The sequence below is a fragment of the Corvus brachyrhynchos genome, unplaced genomic scaffold (genome assembly GCF_000691975.1).
Source record: "Corvus brachyrhynchos isolate BGI_N302 unplaced genomic scaffold, ASM69197v1 scaffold209, whole genome shotgun sequence".
Taxonomy (NCBI): domain Eukaryota; kingdom Metazoa; phylum Chordata; class Aves; order Passeriformes; family Corvidae; genus Corvus; species Corvus brachyrhynchos.
Genome location: NW_008246056.1, coordinates 146,979 through 161,085, shown reverse-complemented (window position 1 = coordinate 161,085; position 14,107 = coordinate 146,979). Strand labels below are relative to the sequence as shown.

At 40.1% G+C, this 14,107-nt stretch overlaps 1 protein-coding gene across 1 annotated transcript in view; it reads right to left on the bottom strand.

Annotated features, from left to right (window-relative positions):
• The window catches only part of BRAF (B-Raf proto-oncogene, serine/threonine kinase), a 64,051-nt gene that overhangs the window by 37,205 nt on the left and 12,739 nt on the right, over positions 1-14,107 (bottom strand). Inside the window, exon 3 of the mRNA XM_017745779.1 lies at positions 549-652. Within this exon, the coding sequence (XP_017601268.1) occupies positions 549-652 (104 nt within the window). The remainder of the gene's footprint in view (positions 1-548; positions 653-14,107) is intronic.

Sequence of the window (14,107 nt, the reverse complement as noted above, 5' to 3'; positions counted from 1 at the left end):
ACAAAACACATCTTCCCTGGACAAACTGCATGAAGGACATGCACTTTTTCAACCAGCTCCAGTAGCGGCCAATTCCTTGTTTCCAACGTGGCAGATGCCTTTTTGATCAGATAGAGTGTTTGTGAAGGTACCTGTTGTGTAAGAGTTCCACAGAGATGGCTAATTGTGTACATGAAGATAATACACAAATTTTTAGGGCTGAAGACTCTTTCTCTTTTCCTCCCAAGGGAACTCTGTCTTTAGTTAAGAATGCATTATGGACAAATGAAACAAAACCAAGACGTTAACACAACCTATCTAATACTTGTTTCGTTAGCCTGAGTTTGATTAATGAGTGTTTTGCCATAATCTCATATTATTTTTCCTTTCTCTGAGCCTTTTCCTAGGAGTTAGACATTCTTTTCAACACGTCTGCGATGTGCAAACTGTTTAGTGCAAAGTATCACATAATTCTGAACTTTGTAAACAGCTTCTGGATACAACTCGCCATCTTGGGTAGCTCCAGTAAGAGAGTCTAAGAGCAAAAAAGCACCCTACACAAACCATACCCATCTTGTATTCTGTAAACAGCACAGCATTCTGGAATAAGTCCTCTCATCATCAGCGCTTTTTTTAGGCTGTCTCGGACTGTCACTCCACATCTTGCTGGAACCTAGAAGCCAAATACAAAAGAAATGAGTTAAAACAATTTCCAATTTATCCCCCCAAACTGATGCAAACATTTTAACCCTCAAGTGCTAAAACCCACTCTTCAGGATGCTTTACAGAATTGTAGGCCAGAGTTTTTCAAAACCTTTTTTGTACTGAGGAAATTTTTATTGCTGAATAGTATATGAGGAAAGGAGCTCAGCTAGAAGAGAGAACAAGCTCTACACTTCTTTTAACATTTAGAACGAAATCTTCACTCAGTTCCAAAAGTGACTTTCAAACTTCACTCAATTGGAAGAAACTGGAGACACGGCTCACAGATAGCTAGTAACCACATACAGCTTTAATGTTACAGGCTGGCCTGAACATAAGTGGGGAAACATGCCAAGTGAAATTAAGTGAAGGAACTAACTTGGACTGCACTCAAAAAACCATTACGATAAAATGTAAGTATTTCATTTTCTATTTCTAAAACAGAAGATAAGCATGCAAACAAGTGAAACAAAACAGTCATCTGAGTCAGGCAGACCATCACCACTCACTTTAACCTATATTTGTAACTCTACAGATACATCTTGTATGAAAAACATATTACTCTCTTCTGTTTCCTTGCTTGAAAAGTTCAGATAACTAACAGGATGGGAAGAATGGAGGAGCACATTAAAACTAGCCAAATCAAGAACTGCACACTACATAAAGTAAAGGTATTTTCCTCACCTCTACTGTAATTGTAGGTATATCTTACACAAGTAAGTAGATCATCTCTAGGTATACCTGTCATTTAACTGCGTATAGTGACAAGCCATAAAAAAAGAGTAATACATGATCTGGTGATTAAGTGTAGTTAAGGTATTGAATATTATCTACTATTTTTAGAACTCAATAGTGAAAATATTTAAGGCTTCAGGCACTGTACACACTGGGATATCTCCTATAATCACGGACAGTACCTCGAACACAGATCAGAAGATTAAACCCACCAACTTAACAAACCTGACAAGTCTGTCTGAACACCTGAAACTCAATTCTAGCTTGCAAGTGGCTTAAGCCAGAGCACTCAGTAGCCAAAAGCAGTCTTTTAATCAGCTTCAGCTGGCTTTGGATCAGAGCCTAGTTTTTGTTCCTTGCATTTAAATTTCCATGGGTATTTAGGGGCTCTATGTCCTACTTAAGCATGACAGTGCAAGGTAGCAGTCTGTTTCAAGTAGCTTTGTGAACACCACTTCAGGTTACACTATCTATTGCATTTCTAGAACTCAAACATATGATCTTTCAGAAGATACAAATTAAAGGAGTATTTTGCTTCACTATCTTCCTCTCATTAATGTGAAAGTGCCTCTTTACAGGATATTTGTGCATTTCATTGGTCAACACAAACATTTAAAAAAAAGGGAATTTTTATTAATTCCTTGAAAGAACATTCTATAGCGTACTACTTTACAATCTTGATATTCAGCCTTAGGTGACTTTGGTTTACACATTGCATTCTTTTTTAATGTATCTTTTTATTAATCTAAGTAACTTTTTCCCATCCCACAAGTTAACACCATGGTATTCAATCACCTGTAGCTCATTCTTCCAGCATAAAACATCCTTAATTGTTAATAATACCATCATTGGTATTAAGAGGGAGCCTGGGAGCACCTATTATTGTCAACATGCTCAAAACCATTCCACTGTAAACCAGCCCTCTGTTGCTTATGTCTTTTTCAAATTAATTGTTCACACTGAAACCAACTGTTCATAGGGTTGTTCTGTGACGGGTACCCCCTGCTCCCAAGCCCTGGAAACGTGGTTAGCACAACCAGCACCACGTTACCAGGCATGCAGTCATTCCCTGTGACTGAGTGGGTCGTACATTTTTTCTCTTTCCCCTCATTACCAGATACTGAAGGTCCTGCCAACCCAGTTGACCAACAGAAGAGATTTCTTCTTCCCCTCCCCACTGGCCTCAAGGTCCGTGGGCACCCAGCTGACTATTCCTTCCCTTGCCAACCCTCAAGGTCCCAAGGGCACATGGCCACCAGGAGGTGGTGCTGGCCTGGTCACAGAACACGGATGGGTAACAGCACCCAGAGCACTGTGTATAAACTGAGCAGTTACCAGTCCAAATGGGGGTCTTGGACCAGAGCTGCTGCTGGACACTGAGACCGGGGACCCACCAGTGCCTGGGAAGTCCTCTCCATTCTCCAAGGATGGAAGGTGTGACTTGTATTCTTTCATACAGATATCGAGTCTAGATTATGACTGTTGTATTGATACAGTAAAACATGTATTAAAGATTCGTCTTAATCTGCAAAAGTGATTAGAAATTATAACTGAAGTTCTATTATAAATTCTGTATTATGCTACTTATAAATTGCACAATATTGATTCTGCTTGTAGAACTCATGTGCCATTCTAATAATAAATTCTGTGCTATACTAATCATAATATTGTTAAGAAAATAACTCTTTAATTGTCCCTATGATTTAGTGCCATCGTCATTCTGCCAAAGATCCCTGAAAGAACCTGTCTGTCCCCTCAGTGTCCTTCTCCCTGCCTCCAATATACATATTTACAACAAGAGAGTAAATATTTTTAAGAATCTAAAATCTCTGAGGATTTCAGAGGTGTGCTCCAACCTCCCACACACATTAGATCCAGTCACGAGCCATTTCAATGCAGGAAACAAGTGTTCTTTGGCTCAAGGCTATTTTTCCACAAAGTATAGCTCCTGCTGGATTGAGGTTGAGTCCCCACAGATAGTTCAGGTCTATCTTTCCAGCAACCTCAGTCACTTCACCACTGATATCCACAGTGGCAGAAGAAACTGAAATACTTCAAAGGTGGGAGACAGATGATGGGGACAGAAAGGAGAATGAAGAGAGTCAGGAAAGAGGTTGGGCATGAAGGAGAAATGGGAGGAGAGGGTCAGGACAAACTTTAAGAACTTACTGGGGAAAGCATGTGTATACTGGGAGAGGGAATTGCTATCAGCAGGTTGGTGGGAATTAGACAAGCAAGACAGAGGGAGGACAGACTGAAGAGCTGAGGCTGAGGGCAGGAAAAAAAAAGATGTGATGAACCACCTTGAAGGGAGAACTGTTTCCCAACACTTGGGGAAGTACTGGGAGTACATCCTGAACAGGAAGTTTTCAAGCTATGATTAGGAGAAAAGGTGGCTTGCTTTGGACAAGGAACATTGCGGGAAGGAAGTGCCTAAGAGCAGCAATAGAGCCCAGCACAGAGCAGGAAGAGGTTCTAGCTTAGGCAGAAAACTCCAAAGCAGTAAGGATTAAAAGCAACCAGGTTAGCAAAATCTTGACTTATGTGAGGGAGTGGAACAGGACAAGGAGGAAAAGCCAAGCAGGAGGAAGATGACTAACATTAAAGAAGAGATAAGCAGTCTTGTGGTCACTGGAAAACATTTTCTTCCTGCAGCACTGATCCTCCATAAATGATGACAACATCCTCCAGTAACTCATGAAGCAAAGAAATGCATCAGGAACCTAAAAGTTCCAATGGCATTAATTAATTACACTGGTGTAATTTTTTTTCCTTTTAATGTTGCTAAAAACAAGACTTGTGAAGTTATAGGGCTTCTTTTAAGAGATCAATAAAGTTGGAAATGCAAACTCTCAAAATTTGGGAAGTGTCAGAATGAAGGTTACCTACAGCAACACAAGTGCATTAAATATCCTGATCACTTATCATTTGCTACTCCTCAGTATTAGTATCCCAAGTCCCCTTCATTAAAATCCAAGTCCTATTTATGCAACTTGCAATTAGAAACATGGGTAGAACATTTGTTCTCTTCACTGCCATTTGCATCGAGATTCAGCTAAAACGCAAAGAACTGTTTTTATTGCTTTCAAAAACCATCATGATCCTGAATCAGCATCGCATTTAGAACATTCTCTTACAGAACTCCTGAGCAGAGAAACATAAGGCCAAATTAAAAGAACTTAGTGCTAGAATAAGTCCCTGTAGTATTGATTAATCATTTTCCCAGACTGGTACAGCATGGTCTATCACCATCTGTGCATGCAGCCCTTCAGCCCCCTCCTTCAGTCCCTACTAGTGCCTGCTGTAAATCAGAAATCTCACCCTCCAAAGCATTCCCTCTGAAACCTCTTTTTGCCCCCACCTTCTTTTCACCCCCAAATTATGGCAATAAAAAGAAAAAGCTGGTTCCAAGAAAGTGATTTGGAGACCACCTCGGTCTTCAGAAAAACAAAAACCAAACCCAGCTCTTTTCTCCCGGCTAATAGACTCCTGCTGATTCCAAAGCAGGAGTTTCGGAACAGCTTCTTCCTCACCCCCAGGCAGAGGGAGGGTGTGTGGCCCCACAGCCTGGGAGGGGAGCGGGGAGCAGGAGCCCCACATGGCGCAGCCCCCGTGTGCCTGCCAGGAGCCGGCAGCTCCAGCACAGCAGGAAGGCACCAAGGCGGGTTATCAATTCCATCAAGAGTTTTGCCAGGATTCCCACAGAGCCTTTTAACTGAATCACATCAGCATTTTTCGACAAAATCAGTTCCCCAGGAGAAAATTTCTCATCGACTCCAAAATACACAGCACTCTTATGCCTGCAATCCACTACACTGGACAAAGTTGGTATTTTATTGAAACATACAATGTTTACTATTATTTAAAATCTATTTTGTTTGCATCCATCCATTATCTCTTGATCCCTCTGTTTTAAAACTAAGAGAATTGAAATATGTTTCACAACGGTTACCACCTAGAAACTCATGTCGCTGAGCAGGGGATATACTTCCAAATTGTGACTGTTAAGGGCTTTCTTTTCAGGTTACTTATATACCTAAGATTTGTAGACCAGAAAAGGTTTAGCTTTTTATAGCAATCAGAAAGTTGATTCAGCAAGCAACTTTCAAAAGTGAAGAATATGAAAGTGTGGGCTATACAACACTAAGAAACAGTACAGAAGCTGCCAACACACACTGCAAGGTGTATTCAGTGTGTAGCTTAATAAAATACCAGAGAAGATAATTTGCTTGAGCATCCTAAATTGGGCAAGTAGCAACTCAGGGAGACACCAAAACACATGCTCAAGTTTGCAAATGTTGAGCTCCAGGGAAAAAGACTGAAAATTATTCCAGATTGTAAAAATTCTCAAAGCAGTCTTATTACCTAGACAGATTAAACAGAACTGTAGCCCTTAATGTCCTCATTTCTTTTACTCACCTGACCTATTTCTAAGGACAGTAAGTATTTGTAACAATATTATTGATATATATTTAGTACTGCAGCCACAAGTATTTAAGCAATGCATAATAAATAATTTATTTCTGTAAATCAGGTCATTCCCGATTCAGTAAGAAATTCAGGGCTATGTCCCTAAATAACTCTTACATCACTTTTCTAACATCAGACTAGAAACTGGCATAGTCTCAGTAAGTTAAAAATGCTTCCTTACACCAGTGTAGTTTCCAATATTTTAGAGCAATAAAGAGACTGAAGAGACTGAGAAGCACCTCAAAAAAGCAATGCAAAGGTATTCCCTGAAAGTGGAGAGGCTGGTCAGCCCTGAATATCCAGTATTATACTTCTCAAAACTAGTTAGCTGGCTTTATTTTTCCCTCAGCCTAACACTGTAGTTCAGCTCATTTTAGCCAAGTGTAATGTATGTATGGTATGTAAGGTATGTGTAATATACCTTAGAGATTCAGAGCAATTCCAAACAATCAAGCAGACTACTGGGTACAACAGTGGAAATACGCCAAGTAGAATGGATTTGAAATATCACTTCAAAGTATTTGCTTACCACAACATACACACCCTGAAAGATCACAGTTTTTTCCCCTCAATACCCAAGACTAAAAAATTTCAGCCACATGTTCATAGAATTCATTGCATTGGGAGAAAGTTAAGCTAAACTGTACTTTTGCCAAATAATTAGTTTGGCCTTCCAACATGTCAGGTTTTCTGGTAAAATCCAAACACGAGATCCACATTTAATTTTTCATCTTACCTAGGGAGGACAAATACTTCACCAAATCAGTCAGCCACTTCCTACAGCACTAACAGATAAAATTATCCTCCTTTGTGGCAAAAAGGACATAAGATGACATTGAACATCACATCTTCTAGAAAACAAAGAACACAGCTTTCAGAAACAGCTGTTCTGGATATCAGGACATGAAGCTCTGTCCAGTTTCCAGGAGAAAGCAGCAAAAAAATACATTCTTAATGAAGCATATTAGTGAGACAAATGAGAGGCAGTTTCATTGCATTAAATCTTTTTTCCAATGGAAATTGAACAGAATTTACCCGTTTTACAAAGCTGTTACCATTCAATCAAATGCATTTCCTTTAACTTGCAAAGACATGGGTTACCAGCACCCATTGGCACCTCCGATGCAATTGTGTGTCCCTGCGTGTAGAACACAACAGACTGATCTATGTCAGTGCAGAAATACTTCCTCAAGAATATACCATCACTCAACCACACTGGATGAAACCTGTTGTACCTAATCAATGGCCTCCACGTATAATTTTTCAAGCTTTTGAGAGACAGCTCCTGAACTGTGTTCTGGAGAGTACTGATCATTTTAAAGGGGACAGTGGAGAGCAGATCTTCAAATTTTAGTTAGGGTCAATACCAGTGGCAGAAATTGTGAAGACTGACAGTGACCTTCTAGTAAAATAAAGTTTGGAAAATATGGCTTTAGACTTCAGACTTGAGAGAAATGCTCATCTAGAAAAATAGCTGTAGCCACCAAACGGGCATGAAACGCCAGGACCTTGTGGTTTCTGTTCAAGAGACAAAAAAGTCAGCTGGCTGCTCTCCAAACCAAAACCCACACGCATTAGAAATATAAGGTACAAAATAGTTGAAATAAATCCTTGTAATGGGTCAGACCCAGAGTGCACTTTAGATTCCTGTCTCAGCTGATCACACTCCAAGTGCTTTAAAGGCAGCGTGGGGGCAAGAAACTACAGCAGAAGGGCTAAAATTCACATCCTTCTCTAAACTCTTGCAACTGATCCTAAAACCATCTTCAGGTAGTATACACATTCTCTACAAATATTAAAACTCTCTCTGGCTACTTTGCTTAAACAACACAAGAAGCATGAATGTAAGTATTACTTACTAGACATGGAATTAAAACATTTATTACGATTATTTTCAGATTTGTGACTTGCATTCCATTTCACTGAGTGCCTGCCTAGCACATTATGAGGTAAAGGAAGCATGCTCCAAACAGTATTTTTTTTCTATCATTCATTACTTTCTACAGAAAGACTTTTCATCTCATAAGGAATCACTAAACACTCCTTACTTGAGTAAAAAACAGCGATCAGTGTTGCGCATGGCATTCCAGATGACAGGCCATCAGTTTTATAATGGCAAGTTTTCAAAAGTGTTTCACTTTGCAATCTAAGACAGTGTGTCAATAAAACTGTAGTAGATTAAATTACTCTCTTTTCAACACATATGCCTTTGAATTTATCCAGCATTTGAGGGTAGCTTGTGGTGAGTTATCCCTGGCAGGCAGCTAAGCACCACCTAGCTGGTTGCTCACTCCCTTTTCAGTGGGAGGGGAGAAGAGAACTGGAAGGACAAAGAAAGAAAACTCCTTTGGGAAGATAAAAGACAATTTCATAAGTGACAGAATAAATTTTCCTAGTGATACAGAAGTATCAAGTGAAGTTTACTTGAAAGTAAACTAACATTTATTTCATGCCACCAGTCTGTGAATAAGATGCATAAAATTCCAAAGTATTCAGATACATTCAGCAACCAGCCATTGGCACAGGCTAAAAATAAACTCAATTTCCGCTGCATGTTTGATATAACATGGGAGGTTTTAATTGTATTTTTGATTAGAAAAACCTAATCATGTCAAACCAGGTGTGTAATTAAAAGCAAGAAACTGGTTTATTCAGCTGCCTGAACATCCCTTCTCTAAATTTTCCTTATACTTGACAGGTGAAACTGGTAGGGCAGCTTAAATGCCTACAGAAATCCAGTGCTTACTACTTAGCGAGCTTGAGGCACAAACTCACAACATAAACTACAGAAAGCAAGATGCAAATCTGAAGTCAACAGAAATGAATCAAGTACCAGATTTAAAAACACAATATTTGAAGGATCCCAGTTGTGCATGCATGATGAATTAATTCATGCTAAGAATTTACATAGAATAAAAATAGCTTATTCTTCTAGTCTTCATGACTGCAGAGATCATCACATGATTGCTTACCTAATTAAAAGGCAGATGTACTAATAAACCAAGGTGTGACAAGAGTGAGACACTCAAGAATTGTCCCCATGCACAGCACTCACAGTCCTGTTTAGTTCCTTTAACTCTTAAATGTACAAATTGTCACTTTTAAAAACTCAGTCTCACATTCACATTTTGAGAACTTCCATTAACTTTCCAATATATGTGTAACTATGAGACACATATGAAGCATACCAACACAAAACCAAGCAGAAAAGCTTTGCTGGCCCAGATTTATGCTGAGTTTTTACATAAAGCATCTCTAATTACTCTTAAACTTCAAAATAAAGCAAAACAAAGAACAACCAAAGCCCACACAATATTCTATAGTTGAACATAGAAGAAAGGGTAACTTCTTTTGTTACCCGAAGCATTACTTTCAGTTTAGAAGCTACCATGGAAATTTTTTGACCTTGTGCTGGGTGATAACACACAATGGTTTGATCCTATCAAGAATCTGCAGGCAACTGAAGTATTTGGAGGCCACCAAGCTTTCTCAAAGCATGCACAGCATCTGGTTTTTTTTTTTTGTTCCCCCTTGCTTCACTGTCCCCCCCCAGATCACTATAGATAGAAATGGAATTCAAACTGACCAAATCCACTCCTTGCTCATGCTGAGAGAGAGAGAGAAGGCATTGGAGCTGGGAGAGGATCCTTTATAAATGCAACTGGGGAGAGCAGTGGAGACTCCTTACCACCCTCACAGCCACTCCACCAAGAAGGCCAGAAGACATGAAGTGAACACTTCCTCTGGAAGCTGGTAATGTGCAGAAAGCAGCAACAGACTACAGCAATGAAGCACAAGACCTATCACCACCTGATGCCTTTCAAATGCCCATCATTTCTTACACTTCAACACTGTTTTCCTGTAACTTTCCACGTGCCATACCATCACTCAGTAGAGTTCATTTGCTTTCAGACTGGTTTTTTTCCCACTCTAAGTAGTTGTCCAGAAGGGATTTCTTGGGTAATCAGAAATATTCAGGGCTGCTACTCAGCACGTTATATGATCTTGTTCATGAAGTACTTGAGTTAGAATCCCACTCACTGCACTCTCCTTTCCTAGAATACTCTCCTCCTTTCCTTTTACTAGGACTTCACTACAACATCAAAAACTTCCTAATATTGTTCCTCTGCAGAGTTACGACCAGTTTTAGCTACTTCTTTTTATACCAGGCCTTGCATTAAATGGCTTTTCTCAGAAGCCCTTATGTCACTCGGTATAAAGTAGCATGTGGCAGACAAACACAGAACATGATTACGCACACTACACGTAACCACGCCCATGGAATTCCTAACCACAAGACACAAATTTCTAGCATCCATAGCATGCATTTAATGGAGGCTGAACAGAGCGTTTCCAAATAGAAAACACTTAAACTCCTAAAATTCCTGAGTGACAAATAGCTCAAATTTGGAAGACAACCCACGGAAAATACCATACATGCCTGACCTATTCTTGTGCTCTTTCATCATGACAGAGAGATACTCCAGATATGTCCACAAAATGTTTATTCCATTCCAGGTTTCAGAATGCTTTCCTCCAAGAGACCAGCATCAACTGCTGGGCCACAGGAAAACTGTCTAAAAATTTGTACTAGCATTTTAAGGTCTACAGTGAGCAAGCAATGTAATTGGATTAATCATTTAAACTATTTTGTCAGCTTCCACAGAGCAAAACTTGGATCTGTTTTTGCAATTGGGAATAGAGGTTTTTTCCTTATCCCAAATCTACCAGTTAAAAATTGATGTGCAAAAGATACTTTACCCAGGTCCTCAAAGAATGTTCCCGCAACCCTCAAAGAAAAAAATAACAAAAAATAAAACAACAAAACAACCCAAACAACAATCCCCCCCCAAAAAAACCCCCCACACAACTCAAAGCAATCCCACAAAATGCTTAAATTCTGCCCTATATGCAAATACCATATTCCTGTATTCTTTACACTCACAGAAAGCTTTTATATTCATTGCCTGTAACTCCTTCAGTTCATTTTAAACTTTTTCACTGTCTTCTTCCTCCTATATAAACCTGAAGTCATCCTATTTGTTCCATACCTCTGGATCAGTTGATAATCACCATTCTCCTTGAATTACTGTCCCTTCTCAACAAGCAGCTATGTGTCTACTTCTGTTTATTTGCATGAGCACTGTCTTCTGTCTCTTTTCTCTCTCTGCATGCACATTCAATCAGACAATTTGGGAAAAAAAAAAATCCTAATCCACACCACAACTAAGACTGCCCAAGGCTGTGCTCCCTTCTACCAAAACCTAGTCTCAGCATGTAATGTGATCTCTCAGACTTACAGCACCCAGCAGGATATCAGAGCTCCTATACTTTCCTTCCACCTCCAGAAGCTCTCCCTCAATCAGCGTTGTTGTTACTACGCATACCAGACATTTAGATTCCTAACCCAAACAAGTGTTAAACTAGTATTTCCCCAAATTCTGCCACTGCTTGGATAAGCCTCGTCAACTTGTTCCACAAAATAACTTTTCATCTCAGGTGGACTTTCACCATCTTGCATTTTTATGATTTCAGCATCCTCCTCTCTGGCCTAGAACAAAAAGGAACAAACCCACCTGCACAGACTTATCCCAGTCATATTTGTGTGGAATGCTTCTCCAAAGGACATGTGTCTTGCCAGTTGAACTAAGCCAATAAGGAAAGAAGTATACATGTTTATCTCTCTGCATTATAGGGGATAAAATTCCCCCAGCACAGAGAAGAAAAAACAATCTGTTGTTTCTTCTAGGAAGTTGTTCAGAGAAAGAAACTTCTCTTCATCCCTTTCCAGGCCAAGGACAAGGAAAATAATCTTTTTTTCTGACACTACTTACTCATTGATTCCCCTCCAGCTAACTGAGGTGACTATGTGGTTTTGCTTTCAAAAAAAAGTTACTTCTGAACCGTGTCCTGTAGTGAGCTGAACCAAAATGCTCACTTCAAATGATGAGCAGCACTAGGCTTTGCCACAGACCAGTCAGGCTTTCAGGCAAGCACCTTCACACCTTGTCCTCCATGAGGAAAAGGTCTGTGGAACGCTCTGCCTTGTCATGACACACACAAAGACTTCCTATCAGCTACACCACCTCTGCACCACAATCACACTGAACACCACGGTCTCATTTCTTTGTACTCCCATCAGTTTCCTTAAATTGTATTTTGAACTGGAGTTAGCTCCAACAGATGTATTTGCTTGATCCTACACAAACAATAACACATAGAGAACTCTCAACTAACAAGGCAGTTGCTAGTCAAAAATGTAAGATATGCAAGCAACTCCCCCCCACTTCCTGCATTTTTAGGAGCTCTAAACAAATAGCAGAAGGCTGTTGGAGCACTTGGGATTGCTTCAGAGTGATCAAAGATAAATAACAAGGTTGTTTCTCCATTACCAACTCAATTCCAGTCACTTTAAGTCAGTTTAAGAAATGTTATGGCATTCCCAGACAAAAATAAACAGACCTGTTAGGATCTGACAACATTTCTCCCCTCCTGAACTGGAAGTAAAGACTGAAATTATTACGGTGATACTAACAAGATTTTCTTTCAGAAGAAGGTATTAATTGAAAGCAATTGAGGTGGGGAGAAGATTGCTGCAACACTGCAACTTTACCAGTATCTCTCCTTTCCAGCCACCTGCTTGACTGTAGAACACATCAGCCTTACTGTAACAGCCATAAGGAATGGGAACTAGGGCAGGGGGAAGGCTCTAATGGCAAGTACCATGTACTTCCACAAGGAATCCTCTTCCGGCTTCAACCCATCACAAGCTGCCCGGTACACTTGAACATCCTGAACTACCATCACAGTTACATAAGCAAATGGCTCAGTTAATGGGCACAAGTGAGACACAACCGGTCTGCTTCTGAAGCCAGAGGTTACGAAGGAAGACAAATGTGTGCAACACTTCTCTATCCACTGAGAGAATGAAGGAAGCAGTCTCAGTGTTCACTGAAAAATGCTGGATGCTTTTTTAGGCTAGTAACCTATCATCTGACTGCTAGCCATTAAAACTGCACTGTAAATCACAGAATCTTACACTGTGGCACCCAAAACTGCACACAGTGCTCAAGGTGAGGCCACACTTGAGTAGAGGAGGAGAATCACCTCTAGTGATGCTGTGCTTGATGCTCCCCAGGATTCAGTAAGCTGATGCAGTTCCTTCTGAATTGTGGTTGCTCCTGGCATTTCCTCAGTTTCCAACAGACTACATGTAGGATCAATAAATACTAAAAACAAAGTAATTACATTAAGAGTCACCATACAAGAAATTCCTGACTTTCTCAATAAAATGAGCACTGGTTCAAGTTTCAGAGAAATGAACTTCAGTTCCAAGGCCAATAACCCCCACACTCAAGAGCTCCTATAAGCACCATTTCTCAGCTTTAAACCAGAGATAACTTAACAGTATTTGAAAAAAAAAGTAAGGAAAAAAGTTCAACTTAGTAATACAACTTGATCTAAGCAGTGTGTAAAACTGAAATAAAAAGAACCAAAGCAAGCTGGAAACTAGCTGCAGAGCTGGACTTGTTCAGCCTCCAGTAGAAAGCTGGGGACAGAATCAAGAGCCTCTACCTGACTATACGGAAATTAAACCACATTTACCTGCTAGAAGGAGCACCTAGATTCAGTGCTGGGAAAAACAGAACAGGATTGAGGAGGACATAAAAAAGGAGAGACAAAGAAGCAGAACAAGAGTATTGCAGATGAGGGGAAAAGAGGAAGAGTAGAATTATACTATGTGGTTTAGAGGACAGGAGAACACATAGGAGAGACAAAAAAGGTAATGCACAGAACAGCTCAGGAAGTGATATGCTGTGATCCTTTACAGGAAAGAAACAAAACCGACTTGTGAGCCCCATGACAGGGGCTGCAAATAGCCAGACAGGGTGGGACAGAACACATGAAGAAACCAGGGTCCCTCCAAAATCCAGTACCTTCTCTCCAGATTTCACTCTGTGGGTAGTACTGTGTGCTTAGACTTTCCTCAAGAGACAGACAACAGAATCACCTGGCTTTACACTGTACATTCTGCAGTGGTCACAGTCTACACTAAACTCCCATTCCCCAGGTCAAAACCCAAATATTACTTTCAATCTTCAGCAATATCTTGAACAATTAAGCAATATTAAAAAATAAAATCAGGTGACAACAACCACCCTCCAATGCTGTTCCCACTTTAAGTCTCTTGCTCAGTGGGGTGGGGGAAGAATGAAAGGAA